Source organism: Nyctibius grandis, chromosome 8, assembly GCF_013368605.1.
Source record: "Nyctibius grandis isolate bNycGra1 chromosome 8, bNycGra1.pri, whole genome shotgun sequence".
Classification (NCBI taxonomy): domain Eukaryota; kingdom Metazoa; phylum Chordata; class Aves; order Nyctibiiformes; family Nyctibiidae; genus Nyctibius; species Nyctibius grandis.
The window spans coordinates 38891426-38909987 of NC_090665.1; the positions used below are offsets into that span (position 1 = coordinate 38891426).

At 63.3% G+C, this 18562-nt stretch overlaps 3 protein-coding genes across 3 annotated transcripts; 2 read left to right on the plus strand and 1 right to left on the minus strand.

Moving 5' to 3' along the window:
- Nucleotides 1-492: 492 nt before the first annotated feature.
- Nucleotides 493-6851, plus strand: PLK3 (polo like kinase 3). Its single transcript, XM_068406665.1, has 15 exons — nt 493-651; nt 1422-1529; nt 1616-1732; nt 2177-2306; nt 2394-2481; nt 3028-3123; nt 3782-3977; nt 4308-4434; nt 4834-4943; nt 5023-5140; nt 5245-5328; nt 5523-5685; nt 5813-5942; nt 6188-6298; nt 6657-6851. The coding sequence occupies exons 1-15, from the start codon at nt 493-495 to the stop codon at nt 6849-6851; spliced, it is 1932 nt and encodes a 643-aa protein (XP_068262766.1).
- A 1640-nt stretch (nt 6852-8491) lies between these two features.
- Nucleotides 8492-9169, minus strand: DYNLT4 (dynein light chain Tctex-type 4). The gene has a single exon (XM_068407073.1). It carries the CDS (start codon nt 9167-9169, stop codon nt 8492-8494), a length of 678 nt encoding a protein of 225 aa, XP_068263174.1.
- Nucleotides 9170-11047: 1878 nt separating this feature from the next.
- On the plus strand, nt 11048-17984 carry BTBD19 (BTB domain containing 19). Its single transcript, XM_068406832.1, has 8 exons — nt 11048-11173; nt 13099-13333; nt 13762-13815; nt 15415-15474; nt 16784-16852; nt 17203-17334; nt 17552-17677; nt 17807-17984. Exons 1-8 carry the CDS (start codon nt 11085-11087, stop codon nt 17939-17941), a joined length of 900 nt encoding a protein of 299 aa, XP_068262933.1. The 5' UTR covers nt 11048-11084; the 3' UTR covers nt 17942-17984.
- Nucleotides 17985-18562: the final 578 nt, after the last annotated feature.

Sequence of the window (18562 nt, forward strand, 5' to 3'; positions counted from 1 at the left end):
GGGAGCTAAGGAGGGGTCTCTGCTTGTCTGTGGGGTCTCGATGTGTCTATAGGGGATCCCTGTGTCTAAGGGGGCTGCCTGGCTCATGGGGGTCTCTGTGTCTGGGGGGGGGCATGAATCTATTGGGGGCCCCTGTGTCTGCGGGGGCTGTGTGTGTCGGGGGGGTCCCTGTGCGGTGGAGGCAGCAGGGCCGTAGCAGGACTCCCCTCGGGTCACCGCCGGCCAACGGATGCCGGTGGGTGCGTAGGACCTCGCGCACTCCACCGCCCCCTTCACTGTGCGGCGGCCCCTTTAAGGGCAGCGCGGGGCCGCCCGGGGGCGGGGCTCCGCGGGTGACGTCAGCGCGCCCATTGATAAAGCCGGCGGGATTCCCGGGGCGGCAGCAGCAGCGCGCGGTGGGGCCACGTGCGTGGGGCCCGGCGGTGGCGGAGCAGCAGCCCCGGCCCTGCGGAGCCGCCTCCTCCTCTTCATCCTCACCCTCCCGCGGCCGCCATGGAGCCCGCCGGCCTCTTCCCCCCCTTCCCCGCCGCCTGCCTCCCCGCACAGCCCGCGCCCGCCCCGCCGCCTCCGCCCCGCGTCGCCGAGACCACCCGCATCATCACCGACCCCATCTCCGGCCGCTCCTACTGCAAGGGACGGCTGCTGGGAAAGGTACCGGGGAATGGCGGAGGGGGGCACCGGCCGCGGCGTGCCGGGATGAGCGGGGCTGGAGCCACCGCCCGGTGCGGGCGCGGGGAGGGGCGCGGGGCTGCGCTCCTGCTCGATCCCCCCCACCCCGGGGTGGCCCGGGGCTGGCTGCGGCCCCTCGGCTGCCGCACGCCGCCCCCGCCCTCCCCGCCTCTCCCGGCGGGCCGGCAGCAGCGCTGGAAGCCGTGAATCACCCGGGCTGGCTGCATGCCTCGCCGGCTATCGAAGTCGCATCGGTTTCGGGGCGCCCCGCGGGGTGTGCGTGGGCCGGCGGGTGCCCCGGTTCCCAGGGGTGCCGGCCCGGGCCGCTCTGCCACACGCACCTTTGCCGGCGGTGCGTGTAGGAGGCGGGTGCCGGTTCCCAGCCCGGCCCGGCTGAGTGTGCAGATTGGAGGCTGACATCACGGCAGGAAAAACCTGTCTCCATGGGGCTGCCTTTCGGTGGCCTCCGGTCCCCGCGCTCCCTGCCCTGCGCAGGACTTTCCGGGTTGATCTGTCATGTGGAAAGATGCGGAGTCTGGCCGTGGTGGGAGGAAAAACGCCCTGGAGGTTTTACAGGAACTGGGTGAAGAAAATCCCTGGTTGAGAGCATCATAGTTCAGATCTTAGTGGGCGATGCAGAACGAGGGAGCCTGTGGTGCTTGCTGGGCTGTGCTGCAAGGGAAGGGAGGAGGCTTGTAGGCAGGGACGAAGAGCTGTCTCTTGCCCATCCATAACCACCTCTTCCCTTGCAGGGTGGGTTTGCACGATGCTATGAAATGACAGACCTCTCCAGCAACAAAACCTATGCTGTGAAGGTCATTCCTCACAGCCGGGTGGCTAAACCACACCAGCGGGAGAAGGTGGGTGCCATGGGGATGATGGGGTGGTGGTCTGGCAGGGTGCAGTAAGGGTCCTGCGCTCACCCAGGGCCACTCCTCCCTTTCAGATCACCAATGAGATTGAGTTGCACCGGGACTTGCACCACAAGCACATCGTCAAGTTTTCCCACTACTTTGAGGACACAGAGAGCATCTACATCTTCCTGGAGCACTGCAGTAGGAAGGTGAGGGCTGGTGTGGCCTCCCTGCCAAAGGATCTCCTAAACAGAGCTGTGGCTGGTTGGAGCAGGCCTTATCTGAGGTGCTTTTTTAGCACACTCCTCTTGGGTTGCCTTGCTGCCTGCTCTGTCACACCTTCTGAGCTCAGCCACGAGCCATGTGGCTTCACATGGCACTGGGGACACTGCTGGCTGCCTGTCCTACTTGGGCTGCCCATAGCTCCTGGTGGGGCCACCATAAATCCAGTGGTTCCCCTGGCTGTGCTGAGCAACCTCAGCCTTGTGTGGGGAGTCTGCTGAGGTCATGGCTGTGGAAGGAGGATTATTTGTATTTGTGGATGTGCAACTTCTGGAAGAACTGGCTTTGACCCTGCCTGTGCCGTGCCTAGTCAGCAGGGCTGCCTGTTCTCCCTGCCTGCCATCACCGAGCTGCCTTCTCTCCCTCCACAGTCCCTGGCCCACATCTGGAAGGCCCGCCATACTCTGCTGGAGCCTGAAGTGCGCTATTACCTCAAACAGATCATCTCAGGCTTGAAATACCTTCACCTCAAGGGCATCCTGCACAGAGACCTCAAGCTTGGTGAGTGCTGTGGTTGGGGGAGGGTGTCACGTGGGGAGCGACCTGCCCCAGAGGGACTTGTGGTGATGCGTCGCCCTTGACTTGCAGGCAATTTCTTCATCAATGAAAACATGGAGCTGAAAGTGGGGGACTTTGGGCTAGCTGCTTGCCAGGATCTCTCTGACCAGAAGAAAAAGTAAGTTTGAGGTTTCCCTATTCCAGAGCCCTCTGAGATTTCACTCTTCTTCCTGTGGCTTCTTCCTGGGAGAGTGGAGGGGTGAGTGGTCCCTCCTGGCCTGGGGAGGGGAAGCCTTGGGGACCTCTTCCTGGGTTAGGAGAGCGATTCCTGCCCCAGCTGCAGGCAAGGCAAGGGGGCTGAGGGCTTTGTGGCTCCTTCAGGAGTGAGCTCGCAGCCGTTGGGGAGAACAATGTGCTGACTACTGCTATTGTGCCTGCCTGGCTGCCCCGCCGGCTGCACAGCCTGGACACAAAGGCTCTGTTCCTCCCCAGCTCTAGGACAAGCTCTTCCCAACGGCTCCCCAGGAGCAGCTGCTCCTGACCCTCAGGAGCTGGAGAGGGGGGAGTCTATGGGGCTCCTTGTAGATGGAGGCGGGGCTTTGGGCCACAAAGAGCAAAATGAAGTGGGAAGGACAGGCTGCGAGCTAAATCCCAGGGCTTGGAGCGGGGGAAGGCTGTCTGTGGGGGTGCAGGGCACGCACTGACCTGGCGCTCTGCCCCGCAGGACAATATGTGGGACCCCCAACTACCTGGCCCCAGAAGTGCTGCTGAGACAGGGCCATGGGCCGGAGTCAGACGTGTGGTCTCTGGGCTGTGTCATGTAAGTCTGCGCTGCTGGGTGGGGAGGGGGCCGGGGAGAGCCGGGCTGTGGAGCAGCCCCATGAGGAAGTCCTCTCGCGCTTGGCCTCGTGGTTTCGCAGCGGTTGCCAAAAGGCAGGGGGAGGGGAGGGGAGCGGGCGGCCGGATCCTGCCCAGCCCCACTTTGGAGTGGGTGCTGCCAGCCATCCCGCGAGTGGGAACTGCAAAGGACAGGCACTCCTGGCCACGCTCAGCTCCGGTTCAACGTGGGCTCAGCCGCCCCATGAACCTGGTAAACAACGGAAGATCTCGGTGGCTGGCAGCAGCTGCCGCTCTGTTTGTACAGGGAGCGATCGCTGCGCTGCTTCGGCGCTTCCAGCCCCTTGCCTGGTGGCTGCCCGCAGCTTCCTGCTCTGCTTTCTGCCCCGGCAGCCGTGCGGGCGGTGGCAGCGGGGTGGCCTTCCCCAGCCAGCCCTCTCCCCTTCCCCAGGTCTCCTCTCCTGTTGCTCTAAGCAGTTGCGAGGCAGAAGCGTGGCCGGATGTGAGCCCGGCTGCCCGGGCTGGAAATGGTGCTCCCGGCCAGGTGTGGCCGGCCAAATGCCAATAACTTCCTTGCTTTAAATGCTGCTGAGTCACAAGCCTGGCGGGGATGTGATGGTGGCACGTGTGTCCCCTCCCAGGTACACCCTGCTGTGTGGGAACCCTCCCTTCGAGACCTCCGACCTCAAGGAGACCTACAGGTGTATCAAGCAGGTGGAGTACACCCTCCCTGCCTTCCTCTCCCTGCCCGCCAAGCACCTCATTGCTGGCATCCTCAGACGCAACCCCCAGGACCGCCTCACCCTCGATGAGATTTTGGACCATGAGTTCTTCAAGGTGAGCAGGTGGGGGCCTTGCTTTGACCCTTCTCCAGGTGGGATGAGGCTTTTTGGGCTGTGCAGGGTGCTGTCCTTGGAGGCCAAGTCTTAGTCCTTCAAAGGAAGCAGCTGCTGTCCTGCCCAAATGCCAGCCAGGGGAATGGAGGGATCTAGTGTGCTCCTGCCACCTTGTCCCTATAGTATGATGCCAGTTGTGGGGCCAAGGCTTGACAGAAACACAAACTGGCTGTCAGGAGGGCTGTGAGTGACTGTGTTCAGGCCAGGGTAGCTGCTCTGCCTGGAGCATGTGGGCTATGGAAACCAAACCTCTGCCTTGACCTCTCTGCAGGGCTACACGCCTGAGAAGCTCCCTCCCAGCAGCTGCGTGATGGCTCCAGAGCTGAGTCCTCCCAATCCAGCAAAGAGTCTGTTCGCTAAAGTCACCAAGACACTCTTTGGGAAGAAGAAACCCAAGGGTGAGTCTATGCACTTGCCCAGGAGCCTCTGGGTGACCCTTCCTCCAGGGAGAAGTGGATCCTGTCTCCTGGAGAGACCTCCTGATGGGTCTCTGTGGGCCCCCTGCCCAGGGCCAGTACAAGCTGGGCTTGCCCCTGCCTTTCTGGTGCTGGTGGCCTGTCATGGGTGTGTGCCTGGAGAGCGGATGCTGTGCTGCAATCCATGGGGGCAGTTCCTCCTGGAAGCCCTGTCTTGCATGAGAACTGGGAAGTGAAAGTGTGAGGCAGCTGCCTGACACACCATCCTCACCACTGTGGGCATGGGAGCAGATGAGGGAGAGCAGAGCTACTGGGAGGGGTGGCCCTGATGTCCCCATCCCCTGCGCTCAGTGGTGTGCTCATCGCTTGCTCTCTCCTCAGCCAAGAAGGGCTCTTTGGAGGACAAGGATGACATTTCCAAGCTGGTCACTGGGCTGATGAAGACCTCTATCTGCCGGCAGATGAGCTATAAAACTGTGGAAGGGAATGAGGTGAGAACATCACTAAGCCTGTGCACACCCCTCCTCAGGGGAGCAGGCAGGACAGTGGTAAAGCCAGGTCTCTCCACAGGCCACCCCTGTATCATGCCGCAGCGCCAGCTCTAGCCCTGTGGAGACAGTGGTGGAGGAGACATCTCACAAGTCTGCGTCCCCCTCCATCCGGGGGACAATGGCCAGCAGCTGTGAGGGTGAGCAATACCTGCCCAGGCCACCCCAGCCTGCCCTGAGCTTCCTGTCCTGCCCTGGCTGATAGCAGGGCCGGCTGACTCAGCCTGTCATCTTCTCTCTGCAGCCTTTGAAGACTGCATCACTGCCTCTGCCATCATTGAGTCGGCTGTCCGGCTCCTGCGGACCTGCCTCTCCTCCATGCCCCCAGGTAAACCGGTTGGACTGCTCTGGGAGGGGACAGGGCACTCTGCATCCCCTTCCCCATGGGATGAAGGCACAGCTGCTATTTGGGGTACCTTAAATGCTGCTAGAGCCCGCTGCGGGGGATCTGCTCCCTCCTGGGGAGGCGAGATGGGCAGGGGCTGGCTGCATGTTCTGCTCACCCCCTCTCTTCTCTGCCAGCGGAGAAAAACCCAGCTTCCCTGGCCCGCCACGAGCACTTTGTCTGGGTGAGCAAGTGGGTGGATTACTCCAACAAGTATGGCTTTGGCTACCAGCTCTCCAACCGCAGCATCGGGGTCCTCTTCAACAACGGCACGCACATGACTCTTTCCCCCAACCACAGGTAAGCAGTGGGGAAGGGTCTGGTGTCTCTGAGGAAGCCCCTCAGGTGGGAAGGTGCAAGGGGAGGCTGTGCTAGGGGTGGGTTTGGTGCTGGGGAGCCCAAAAGCTCATGGTCTGCTCCCTCCCAGGATGGTGCATTACAACCCGACCAACAGCAAGCACCTTGTGTTCTCTGTGGCCGCCATCCCTGAGCAGCTGCAGGGACAGATGAGCATCTTGCGCTACTTTGCGTCCTACATGGAGCAGCATCTCATGAAGGTGGGTGCTGGGGCCCTGGGATGGGCTGGGATCATGGGTGGGTTGGATGTTGGGTCATGGCTTGACCACGCTGCTTGGGGTTGTGGGACTCCTGGCTCACAGGCTGTGGTCAGATAGACACCCAGAGAGTTGTGTCCTGGGAGTGGGGACCCCACTGGGGGTGTGTCCAGGTCTGACTGTGTGTATGTTGGTGGCAGCGCTCCCATGTATGGGACCAGTGGCTTATGCAGACTCTTCTTTCCAAGGGAGGTGACTTGCCCAGTATAGATGACCTTGGACAGCCAGCTCTGCTCCTCCTGCAGTGGGTGAAGACTGACCAAGCCTTGCTCATGCTTTTCAGCAGTGGCACCCTCCAGGTATGTGTGGGGCACAGGGCAGATGCCCAGACCCCTGTGGGGAGGAGGCCAGCTGGGGTTTCCTGGCCTGTGTTAGGTCTTGCCTGCCACAGCCCAAATGTGAGGTTCAGCTGTGAAAACAGTGCCTAGAGATGCTGGTCACAGCTTGTCCAGCCCATGGGGGACATGATGTTTCCATCAGCCGCTTCCATCTGCCCCGATGTTGGGGCTGGTGTGTTCCTGCCATGGGGCATGGAGCAGGGATGCTCCCGGGCAGGTTGGGGAGGAGGAACGGGTTGAGGCAGGAAGCGTGGCTCCATCCTGGCTCCCGACATGCCGCGGGGAGCGTGGGTTAAACTGAGCCCAACCTGTCTCCTAGGTGAACTTCTACAATGACCACACCAAAGTGATCATTAGCAAGCCTGACCACTCCTGCCTTGTCACCTACATCAACCGGGAGCGCAACTCCTACACCTACAAGCTGCACAGCATCCAGGAGCTGGGCTGCTCTCCTGAGCTCCACCACCGCCTCAGATACATCCTCAAGCTCCTCCAAGAACGGGCTGAGGCCTAGTGTGGGACCTTGCGGGGGACCCTCTCTGGACATAGATGTCTCCCCCTGCCCTCCCACGGGATGGGAGGTATGTTGTGGTGCTAGCTGCCCACCTGGGCACCCTGTATCCCGGTGCTCAGCTGGACTCTGGACTTAAGACACGTGGATGTGGTTACAGCAGCAGGTTTGGACATCCTTGCTGCTCCCTGGCTCTGGGCAATTGCTGTCTTCCCACTGGCAGCTCCTGCTCTGGTTTTGCTGGTCTTAGTGGAGTGGACTGGGGTGGCACAGGAAAGGTGGTGGGTGAGTGCCCTGCGGCCAGGTTTGGGGCTGGCTGTGCCTCATTTACGGCCTGGTGCTCCAGCCTGCCCTGGGGGCTTGGGCTGTCCTGCCCAAGGTGATGCACCAGTTGCACAGACCCTCTCCATGGCCTGGAGAGGACTGGCACAGCCTTGACCTCAAGGCTTGGCTGCTGAGGGGTAGGGAAAACTCCTTCCCAGGAGTGGACAGGGGTGAAGGGCGCTGCCTGCCCTGCCAGGGGCTCTGTGGGCTGGTGTGTGCCACTCCACAACCACTACGCTAAGGAGGGTGCTGTGCTGGGCCCAGCCGTGCCCTGTCTGCTCCCAAATTGTGAATTGTCTGGTACAACTTGAGATTTGATAAAGGGTGGGGGGGGTGGGATCCGAGGGCTTGCCTGGAGAAGCCCTTGTCTCGCTGGGATGCAGGGAGGTTTCTTGTTTCAAGGCAGTCTCTGCCATGTGGGACTATTTATGTAATTATTTATATGGAATTATTTATTTTCCTGTTGGTCTGTCCATGTGCAGCTCCCCTGTCCCTGACTCACCTCAATAAAAGTTTGTGAGGACAAACTGTGTCTGCCTTGCTTGGAGCTGAGGCTTTGGTCACAAAAGGGCTTCAGCTTCATCCTTGCTCCAGGGCTGCTTCTGCCTGCTAGGCAAGACCCCTCTTGACACAGGTCAGGGAGGCAGGAGGGGTACCCATCCTTCCTGGGGCTGGCAGGAAGGGCAGAACTAGCTCTTGCTGATGCCTGTGGAGCCCTAGAGCTGCCTCAGCTTCCTGCTGCTGCTCAACTCTCATCCCCAAGTGTCTCTGTATTTGGACCAAACCCAGCTGCTCTCATGCTTCTGCTGAGCTGGAGAAGGCAGGGACTGTGGCATGGAGGGAGTGGGTTGGCTGCGTCCTGGCACTATCATACCTGGTGTGATGGGATATGAGCTGGAAATGAAGCCAGGAAAGAGGAGGGGCTTATTCTGCTCCCTGAGCTTGCTTTGAAGGTGATCTGTCACCTCCTTCCCCAGTGCCTGGAAGCAGCCTGGGCTGCGGGAAGCAGCCTGGGCTGCGGGAAGCAGCCCGGGCTGCTTGTGGTAGCATGGCCTTGGGCAGCTGCCTGCTCCAGGGTGATGCAGCCTTTTGGGGTGCATTGGCTGCAGCTTGGGTCTTCTTGTAAACTGTGGTAGTAGAAGCTACAGTGTGGGTGTGAGCCCAAGCTGGGGGCTGTAGTGAGCATCAGGGCACCAAGGTGTATCCATGCCTTGCTCCCTCTATGGACCATTAGGTATGAGACACAGCTGGAGCAAACCTTTATTTCAGCTGCTCTCCCGCGGCAGCTCTACAAGGCTGGGTGGAGGGAGAGGCAGGTGCTACTCAAAGTAGACCCCATGCACTATGGCCACAGCAAAAAGGGAAGCATTGGAGAAGGTGGTGGAGGCAAAGCTGTCGCTCTCAGGGTCCCACAGTGCCCGGCTGGCCACCAGCAGGCTCTGCTGGCCCTGCTGGCCCAGCAGCACCTGGCAGACCAGCTTGTAGCGGGGTGGCACCACCTCCTTCACCTGGCTCCGCAGCAGCTCGGCCAGGCTCTGGGCTAGCAGGCTGGTGCCCTGGGGGCTGTAGACAGTGGTCCCCAGGGTTCTGGCCAGGGCCCCCTCCAGCACCCCCTGCACCCGCCCTGCATCAAACTTACAGCCTTCATCTGGCTGCATCCTGTAAGTGTTTTCGAGGCGGGTTTTGAGGATGGGTTGGAAGAGGGGGAGCCCAGAGAAGCTCACACGGCTGTGGAGCATCCAGGGGCCGATGGAGGGGCGCCTGCCCCCCGGGGCTGCCCCAAGCGAGCTGCGGCGGCTGGCCAGGGGTGCTGGGTGGGTGCTGAGGGTGGAGCTGCGGCGGGAGAGCTGGAGCAGTGGTTTGCCTTCCTCCGTGCCCCGTGTCAGGGCTTGGGGTTGGGACCCGCGACGGGTGGCCCGGGGTGGAGGGGCTTCAGTGTTGTTTGCAGCCATCACTTGGGCTGGCAGGGCCACCTCAGGGGAGGGCTGCTCGGCCATACAGGTGGCCTGGAAAGGAGACTGGCTCTGAGTGTCAGGGAGAGGCAAGTTGTTCCCCAGCCTCTCCATCCCATCACCTCTGCTTCACTTCTCCATGCCCCCTGCAAATTCCATGCCTCCTGGCAGGTGGATCCCTGTGGGGCTGGGTGCAGAGGGGCTGTGGGGACTGTGCCAGCTGCCTTCCCTTCTCCAGCACCTCCCTCCTCAGCAGCTTGGCCAACTGGGACTGATCCAGCACAGCCACGCACAGTCCATCCAGGCCTCTGCTCTCCCATCCCCAGCCTTTCCCCCCAGCACGGGTGAGTGGCTCCTTTCCCTCCAGCCTCCCCAGCCCTCCTCCCTGCATCTGCTCCCACACTTACCCCTAGCCCTGCTCCTGCCCTGACGGGGTGAACCCAGGGGACTTGTCTCCGGCCGATGTGCTCCTGGCTGCCCAGGACCAGCCTTGGTCCCGCAGGTCGCAGTGAGCAGGGTCAAACCTGTTGTGCTTGTGGAGCATGAAGGGTTGCTACGTGACACTGCAGCTCTCCAGGGCTGCTCTGTGGCACGGCTCCCATAACTCCTTGTTTCCTGGTCTCCAGACAGCCCCGTCCCCTTTCACTCCTGCCCTGTCTGCATTTCCAGCTGTGCCAGCACAGGGGCATGGGCGCTCCGGGTATGTGCCCTCCAACATCCGCTGCTCCCTCCCAGCCCTGAAAAATGCTTACTGGTGTTGAACGTGTAAAGGAAGAGCATGGGGTGGAGAACCCCAAGTGATCACCACTTTGCACCCCAAATATGGGCTGCGCTGGGACCGGGACCTCCACTGTCTTGATTTTACCCAAAGGTTTGCATCCTTCAGGTACTTATCCCCCCTGCACCGAGAGAGAGTGTGGGCAGGTGGGCACCCATTGAGCACAACCCTGCCACATGCTGGGGGCCCTGCTGATGCAATGCCCTGGCCCGAGAGCAGGTTTGCTGGGGGCTCCTGACCCCGAGCGGGGTTTTTCTCTACCAGTGGAGCACAGCCCAGCTGGTACACCACGGCCACCCCATCAATGTGCCTTTGTCTGGCCCGGCTACTGAGCTATTTGAAGAAAGTGGAGACTGCTTTTGTGTTTCTATCTGCTGTGGGAGGTATTTATAGCCTGCCACTGACTAGCGCTGCCAAGCACACTGGCAGCTGGACCCCGCTCCCTCGGGGTGCTGTGCTGGCTGTGGGCCCTGCTCCTCCCTCTCCCTCCCACCACTGCTGGCAAGCGAAAAGGTGGGGGGGGGGGTGGGCCCTCTGTGGGCACCTTCCCTGTATCCCCATCCGCAGGCTGCTTGGGGCCAGCCAGCCTTGGGCGAAAGGGGATGGGGCATCCCCTGGCACTGCACTTGGTTTGCGCTTGGGCGAGGCTGAGTGTGCTTTTTTCTGCCTGCGATTGCTTGTGGCCTAAGCAGACACAAGAGCTGCAGGGCTTTGGCCTGGAGCATCGGCAGGAGAGGTGGCTTTTGCCATTTCAGGTGGGCAGATCTCCCCGCTGGGCTTGAGTTTGCCCTACTGCTGGTGCTGGGGACCCAGCCATGCCCAGCGGCTTTCCACGGGGGCTGTGCAGGTGGAGGTGGGGGTGAGCTTTGTGCATTTAACCTCTGTGTCTGTTGCCTTTTCCAAAAATCCCAGCCGCCTGCCTCCCTTCACCCCCTCCACGGGCTCCTCTGCAGCAAAGCCACGGCCGGGGCGAGGGGGCAGGACCCGCGATGGAGCCCTGCCCCTCCGCTCCGCTCCCGGCCGGGGCGAGGCTGGGCTCCGCCGCCCGTTCCCCCCCTCCCTTCGCCCGCCCCGGCCCCGGCGCTGCCTGCCGGATTTCCCCAGCGCTGGGCCGTGCCGTACGGGGCCGCCCAGCCGCCCGCCCGCCTCCCTCCTCCCCGCACCGCCCTCCCCAGGCCGCCCATGGCCGGACCCTGCTCGGCGCGGCTGCGGGGCGAAGCGGCCGCCTTCACCGCCGCCCTCCGCACCCTGGTCAACAACCCCCAGTTCAGGTGAGGGGCCGGGGGGGGCTGCCACCGCCACCCCCGCCACCACCACCCCCCCCAAGCCATGCCGGAGCCCCGCTCCATGGCTGCTGGAGGCGGGGTTGGGGGCCCCGGGCGATGCGGGGAGCCCCGGGCTGCTGGCGGGGCGGGCATGGCTTGTGCACGCCCCGGGCACCCCGCGCTGACTTTGCAGCGCTCACCCCGCCATCAGGAGCCCAGGGCTGCCCGGGTGCATCCCCCCTGGGACGGCCACCGCCTCTCCGGAGGGGGGAAGGACGCCGGGTGCGCCCGGACCCGCTCTGTCCCGGGCGTGATGCCGGCGGTGCCCCAGGCTAAGCCCCGCGCCGGGGCTCCTGCCCTTGCCAGGAGTGGGGGTACTGCAGCCGCCGTGCTCCCCGGGGGCAGCTCCCCCTGCTTGGCTCCTTGCCCACCCTGGCTTCACCGGTGCTTTCCTTCCACATCTCCAACCTCCCCATGCCCCGGAGGGCAGGCGGCAGCCTGGCTGCCCCCCCTTGCAGCGCCCGGCGTCCCTGCCACCTCCTCCCTGAGCAAGGAGCGGAGATGGAGAGCCACTGCCTTGGTCACCCCCCACCTACGCAGCATGTCCTGTCCAGCAGCTGGCCAGCTGTGTGGTCCTCTTCGCCCACTTCACGCTGAGGCCTGGCACAAATGCCAGTGCTATCTGAGGAAATCCCCATCCCTGCTGAAATTTTGGGCACCCAGAGGAGAAATCCCAGTAAAAACTCCCCAGGCACAGCACCAAGCAGTGGGAAAGCAGCTGCCAGTGCCTGGCCATCCCCAGCACACATGCTGCTACTTGCATCTTGCATCCCCCAACCCTCATCCTGCAACCTGAAATCTGCATCCATCAACCTTCGCCCCACACCCTTCCTCCTGCAGCCTGCGTCCTCCAGCCTGCACCCTGCCGCCTTCATTCTGCATCCTGCAACCTGCAACCTGCATCCTGCATCCTTTGTTCTGCATCCTGCATCCTACAACCTTCACCCTGCACCCATGCGGCAACTTGCAGCCTGCATCCTATGTCCCAGACCTTGCCTCCCGTAACCACAGCCTGCATCCCGCGGCCTGCACCCTGCTTCCCGCTTGGCCTGTGGACCATAGCCACAGAGCAGTTTATTTCGCTCCTCCTTGCAGTACCAGTCACAGAGGACCTGCCAGGCTCTGCTCCCGCCACCCAGCATACCCCAGCCATGTATATCCCGATACACATGTGGGATGACCCAAGTGCCCTTCCCTCTAGTAGGCATGTCCTCTGTGGGACACCACGAGGGTTGGGTGGGTTTGTGCATGGCTTTGTGGCAGCTAGGGTTTGGGTGGCATGTCTTCTGCTCACTACTCTGCTGGGATGAGGGAAGAGAGGAGGGGATAGGTGGAGGAGGAGGGTGTGCTGGGGGACTGTGGGGGACCAGTGCAGCAGGACCCTGTGACCCGGTGTGCACCGCAGGCTGCCCTGTCCCACAGATGCAGGGAGGGCCAGTGCCAGCCCCGCTGGCAGCAATGCCGGAGGCTTCTCATCCCTGAGCCCATGAGTCAGTGCCCACGAGTCAAGGAGGCCAAGCCCAGCGGCAGCCACACTTTCCCCTGCTTTGCCGTGCCAAGAGAGAAAGCCACTTTCTCCAGCTGTCCCAGGCCTTTCTTTTTCTTGCTCTGTGCTGGCACCCGTGGCTCTCTGCGCCCTCCAGAGGACCCATCTTGCTCACCCTGCCTGCAGCATACAGATGGCCACAAGGAGCCACCAGCAAGGACCCCTCTGTGCCTGGGACAAGCCCCTGGGTTAAGACTAAAGGGCACTGCTCTGACAGGCTGGGCACCCAGCTGGTCCTGGCCCATGTGCCCTGTCCCAGCCCCAGGGCATCCCATGCCCTGGCTTCCCAGGCACCCCATCCCTCACGGTCCCCTCTCCCCCACAGTGATGTGACGTTTGTGGTGGGCCGGGAGCAGCAGAAGGTGTTTGCGCACCGCTGCGTGCTGGCGTGCCGCTGCCAGGCATTCCAGGGGATGCTCAGTGGGCTGGCTGGCAGCGAGGACCCCCCCAGCAGCATCCCACCCCAGGGCCCCTTCGTCCTGGGCAACGTGCAGCCCGAGGTCTTCCTGGCCGTCATCGAGTTCCTCTACACCAACAGCGTCACCCTCAACAGCCACATCGTGAGTGGGGATGGGGCTGGTGGGGGCCATGGGCATGGGAGGGATAAGGGGGATGCAGGGTTAGGGAGTGCTTTGCCAGCTCCTGGGGTGCCAAAGGTGGAAGGGATGCTCTGCGTGATGCTTTCTGGCTGGCTAACAGTGCAATGAGTGTGTGGGGGTCTCAGCCCAGCACAGTGGGATGTCCAGAGCACCCCATCCCATATGTGTCTGCCCCAGCCTTGGGACAGCTGGCTGTGCACACCTTGGATGCTGGGAATGAGGACACCAGAGCAGGACACCTTCATATGCCCCCATGCAGCAACCCTTTCCCCCTGCTCCCCACCTGGGAACTCCCGTGGAGGCAGGAGGACACATGCCCTTGGCCCCTGGCTGCCATGCCCGTCTGTGGCCCTGCATGTCCATGCTCACAAGGTCTCTCTTGCCTGCAGGCGCTGGAGGTGCTGACCTCATCAGTGGAGTACGGCCTGCAGGACCTGTGCAAGGTATGGCCCTGCTTGGACTGGGGTGGTGGTCCCTGAGTGCCCCATGCTGAGGAGCACCCCAAGATGGTCCTTGCATGGCCTGTGGCTGGAGGTGGCTCTGAGGATAGCACTGTGGTGCATCACCCGGGTCCATCGCAGGCTCAGCCCCTTCTTCTTGATCCTGGAGGGTCTGTCCGGTGGGATCCCCCTTGAGGGGGTGCAGCACCGTCCGGGAGCCCCACGGGGGCCGGGGAATCCCGGGGAAGGACATGGGGCCTCACATCTCCGGCATGGCAAGGGCAGCAGGAAAGCCCCTGTGCCATCGCCCACGGGTCCCCCCGGTCATCTGGCAGGATGATGCCATAGGGAAAACCCCGGTCCTGGGGAGCACTCAGCACCCCAGCCGAGGTGCTGCCAAGGGGGTGCTGCCGTGGGGGTGCTGCCAAGTGGGTGCTGCTTTGGGTGGGAGGGCTTTGGGAAGGCAGCAGGGAGCAAAAAGGAGGGGTGGGAGCTGGACGAGGAGCGGGCAGGGAGCTGGGGCGGCTCGGCGTTGGGGAGGGCGACCGGGCCACGTCATCAGAGTGATTCCTGAATTACGGCTGGGCCGATCGCGTGACCCGCCGTCTCGCGCCCGGACTTCCCCTCTCTTCCCATCGCGCTGAGGAAGGACCTCGCTGAGGAGCTGAGGAACTGTGGGCTGCTGTGTGCTGAGGTGACAGGACGGGACCTGCCCCATCACCCCATGGGGACAAGCTCAGCCCGACCGCAGATGTGGCACGGGGCTGTCAAACAGCTGGCTGGGCAGGACATGAGGGGTGTTGCAAAAAAGGGGGAACCCAGCGCCCCGGCCACATGAGTCCCACCCCACCATCCAGCAAATGCATCCTCGGGGGGGTGACCTGCGGCGGGGAGAGCCGTAGAGGAGGGGTGGGGGGAAGGGGCTGACCAAGGACAGCTGGGGAAGCCTGTGGCTGTGTCCCCAGCTGCAGGGTGACCTCATCTCCCTCCCGCCAGTGACTCAGGGCCCTTCTGCCCCAGCTGATGGCTCCTCCCTGCTTGTCACATCCTCTTGGGTTCCTGGGGGCTCTGACCCCTTTGTGTGGGAGGCAGCTGAGATCATAGAATCGTTTTGGTTGGAAAAGACCTTTAAGATGGACAGGAGGGAGGTCCTGCTCCCCCACAGACGTACCCCTGTGGCTGCATGCCACCTTCGTGGCCCATGTTTGGGCTGCAGCCGGAGCTGCTGGTCCCCCAGCAGTCACAGGCAGAGGGCAGATGGCAGGCAGGGCTGGGTAGAGCTGTGGTCACCCAGTGCACTGCAGCCAGCACCAGGGCCATCCCCCATGGCAGGACATGGCTGGTGACCTTGGCCAGGGTTAAGTGACCCACCTGGGGCTATGAGGTTGGCTGCGGTTTGGTCGCATCGAGCTTGGTCCCTGGCTGAATCAGTGCCCGGGCTGGCTGCCCACAGCCCATCGCTGCCTTGTGAAACTCTGCGGGGCTGGAGGTGCCTCCACCCTTGTCCCGTGTCCTGGAGGCTCAGTGGATGCTGAGAGTCACGGGAGGGGGTGGCAGGGCTGGGTCCCTGCTCTGCCCACCCTCTCTCCATCTGCCTTCCAGCTCTGCATTGAGTTCATCAAGGACACACTGAACGTTGAGCAGGTCTGCGAGGCTCTGCAGGTGAGTGTGACCCAAGGGGGACACACAGGGTTAAAAATAACCTGTCTGATTTTGGGGCAGGAGCTGGCCTGACCCTCCTGCCCTGGGCTGGATGGTGGGTCAGGATTTCCTACCCACCCCTGGCCCAGCAGCTGCCCTGCCAGCTCCTGGGCACATTGTACCAGGGCTGCAAGGGCCACCGGGGCCACCACAGCCTGGCAGGGAAATGTCCCCAAGGTCACGCTGCCCTGAGCAGGGCTGGCCAGAGCTCCCCAGTACCAGGGCCTTGCCATCATTTGCATGAAACTGGGAGGTCCCAGCTTGCTGGGAGCTCTCATGGTTTTGAGGCCAGACCCAAAAACCCCGCTGAGAGTTGGGGCACCTAAAAATATCCTGGAGGGGGTGTCCCAATGGCCCTGCCATGCTGCTTGGTGGGACCAAGGCTGCTCCCCAGAGAAGGGGGATTTGTTCCATCTCCCATGGGCTGAAGCGATGCTCTCGGGGTGCGATGCCGGCCCCAGAGCACAGAAGCTCCTGCCAGATGTGGTGCCAGACCACCGCGGTGGAAGCAGAGCTAAAACAGGCCCGGAGGAAACAAACAGAAAACCCCAAAACCCCAGAACAAAACAAACCTGAAGAAAACATCTCGCCTTCCCTCCCTGCTTGCGTCAATGCTGGTCCCCTGCCGTGGTGGAGGGGGAGGCGATGCTCGCCTTGCCTGTGCTGGCACCGAGTACCCCGCATGCAGGGGCTGCCACCGCGGCGGGACAGGGATGTGTCCTCCCGGTGCCCAGATGGGCAGTGCCAGCCCTGGGATGAGCATTGCTGGGTAGGGCTGGGGGAGGATGAGAGCACCCCAAATTCCTGCTGCAGTGGGGGATGGCAGCTATGGGACAGGCTGGGGCTGGCACCAGGGCATGGGGCACATGTGGCTGATCTAAGCTGATCCTGTGCCTGCGCAAGGAGTGCTGAGGATGGGTGGCCCCATGGCCCCATATCCCCATAGTGTGGCCTTGTGAGAGCAACGCTGTGGCCCCTCGCCCACCTGGAGCTGGGTGACATCCCGAGCAGCGGTGGAAAAATCAGGTGCTGCCTGCTGACAGTGGGGCTAGGTGGGCAGTAGAGCCATCAAACCCTTTGCCGTGGGGCAGGCCAGGAAAGGAGGGGACCTTGGTGCCCCTTCCCCACCACACCTGCACTGTGGCAACCACACACACAGAGGGATGCTCACCTCACCTGGGTCCCTGAGAGTGCCCATATCTCTGTAGGGCTTTGGCAGGGTGTCCCTCCTGCCCCGGACCCCCTCACAGGTGTCTGTGCTGTCCCACAGGCTGCAGTGACCTACGGGCAGGCAGACCTCCAGCAGCACTGCCTGGCCTTCATCGAGGGCTGCACTGCGGTACGGCTGCGGGTGATGGGGGAGCATGGCATGGGGTCCCCCAGGGCGTGGGGAGCACTGGGGGCATGTGGCACGGGGAACACTGAGGGACACAGCATGAGGCGGGGCAATGGGGTGGCTGGAGGTTGGGCAGGGGAGGAAAAGAAGCAAACGGTGTTTGGGGAGAAGATGCTGGGTGCCAGGTACAGGCTGGATGGGATGTACTGGGGTGCCAGGGGATGGGGGTCTGGGTGGAGGGATGCTGAGGTGCCAGGCAGGGATGGCGCCAGGATGGGTTCGACGGCCCATGGAGGTGGGGGGCCAGTGTGAGGTCCCCGTACCAGCGCCCCGGTGCTGCGGTGTGCTGGCAGGCGGTGGTGCGGACACAGGGCTTCCACGAGCTCTCCGACGTGGTGCTGGCGCAGGTGCTGCGCAGCGACCGCCTGGCCATGGACGAGCTGGACCTGGTGCAGGCTGTGCGGGAGTGGGCGCACGTCAGCTCAGTGAGTGCGATACGGTGGTGATGGGGGGTTGGTCCTGGCTGGCGCCCCCCTGGCAGAGCCACCCAGGGGTGCCTGGACCCCCCCCCAGCAGCCCAGGCAGGGAACCCAGACACCCTGTCCCTGAGCCCAGGGCTGTGTGGTGGGCACAGACGCTTTGTTCCCCCCAAACACCCTTGGTGCCCAGGGCATCACCGGCCCCATCCCTCACATCCCACAGGCCGTCTTGGAGCGCCCAGTGCCCGAGGTGGCCGCCCTGCCTGTACAGGAGCTGCGCCTGCCCTTGCTGGCACCCAACGAGCTGGCGACGCTGGAGAGCCACAACCAGCGGGACCTGCTCATCCCGGTGAGCTGCTGCCTCCCCTCGGGGTGCCCCGGCTCAGCTCCAGGGCTGGAGGATGCTGCAGGGCTGGGTTTGGGGGGGCATAATGCTGTGGCCGTGCTGATGCCCCCATCCCTGTCCCCATCCCCGCAGGTGGAGAGCATCGCGGCAGCGTGGCGGTCCCACGCGCTGAGAAAGGCCAGCAGGGTACCCTCTCACCTCTGCCGGCCCCGGCGTGGCACACGGCCCCGCGACCACCACCGTCACCTGGACCCGCACGCCAAGTAGGGGCTGAAGTCCCCCCAGCCACAGCTTTGGGGTCAGGGCAGGATGCCTGGGTCACCCCAAAAAGGGGTGCGGGGACTGGGGAGGGGGTTGGAGCTGGGCCATGGGGTGGGTGCGAGGATGCCCATGGTCTCGCACGCAGCCCGGGCGGTGACCCCAGGGGCGGCGGGGCTGCGGGGTCCCTTGAGGGATGGGGGCACAGGGTGAGTCCCCCCCCTTTCCCAGCCCCACTGCTGCCTCCCCCCGGCAGCGGGGCTGTGCTGCAGCAGGCAGTGAGCACTGGCACTGGCCTGGGCAGGGGCACAAACCCCCCCAACCCCATGGCAGCGGTGGGGAAGGGGCTGAGCGGGATGGGGAGCCTGAGGCTTGGGGGGGAGCAAGGGGGAGGGAAAACCCTGGCACCCCTGCACCCACCCAGCACCGCTGCACCAACACCAGTGACACCGCCCCCGCCCCCGAACCCCACCACAAGCCCTGCCAGCAGTCCCAGCCCCTCATAGCCCCAGGGTGGGGGGGACAGGCCACCAGCCCCATCATGTGCCACACACACACTCTCACACACCTCTCCACAGTGTGCATCCCCCCTCCCTGCACACCCCATTTTCATGTGCACACACGGCTGGG

What these genes read in the sequence shown, in the direction of transcription:
- PLK3 (XM_068406665.1), top strand. Translation starts at nt 493, where the DNA reads ATGGAGCCCGCCGGCCTCTTCCCCCCCTTCCCCGCCGCCTGCCTCCCC. An exon ending in GCACAGAGACCTCAAGCTTG is followed by an intron (nt 2,307 to 2,393) that starts GTGAGTGCTGTG and finishes CTTGACTTGCAG; the next exon opens with GCAATTTCTTCATCAATGAA. An exon ending in TGGTCTCTGGGCTGTGTCAT is followed by an intron (nt 3,124 to 3,781) that starts GTAAGTCTGCGC and finishes GTCCCCTCCCAG; the next exon opens with GTACACCCTGCTGTGTGGGA.
- DYNLT4 (XM_068407073.1), bottom strand. Translation starts at nt 9,169, where the DNA reads ATGGCCGAGCAGCCCTCCCCTGAGGTGGCCCTGCCAGCCCAAGTGATG.
- BTBD19 (XM_068406832.1), top strand. Translation starts at nt 11,085, where the DNA reads ATGGCCGGACCCTGCTCGGCGCGGCTGCGGGGCGAAGCGGCCGCCTTC. An exon ending in GCCTGCAGGACCTGTGCAAG is followed by an intron (nt 13,816 to 15,414) that starts GTATGGCCCTGC and finishes TCTGCCTTCCAG; the next exon opens with CTCTGCATTGAGTTCATCAA. An exon ending in AGTGGGCGCACGTCAGCTCA is followed by an intron (nt 17,335 to 17,551) that starts GTGAGTGCGATA and finishes CACATCCCACAG; the next exon opens with GCCGTCTTGGAGCGCCCAGT.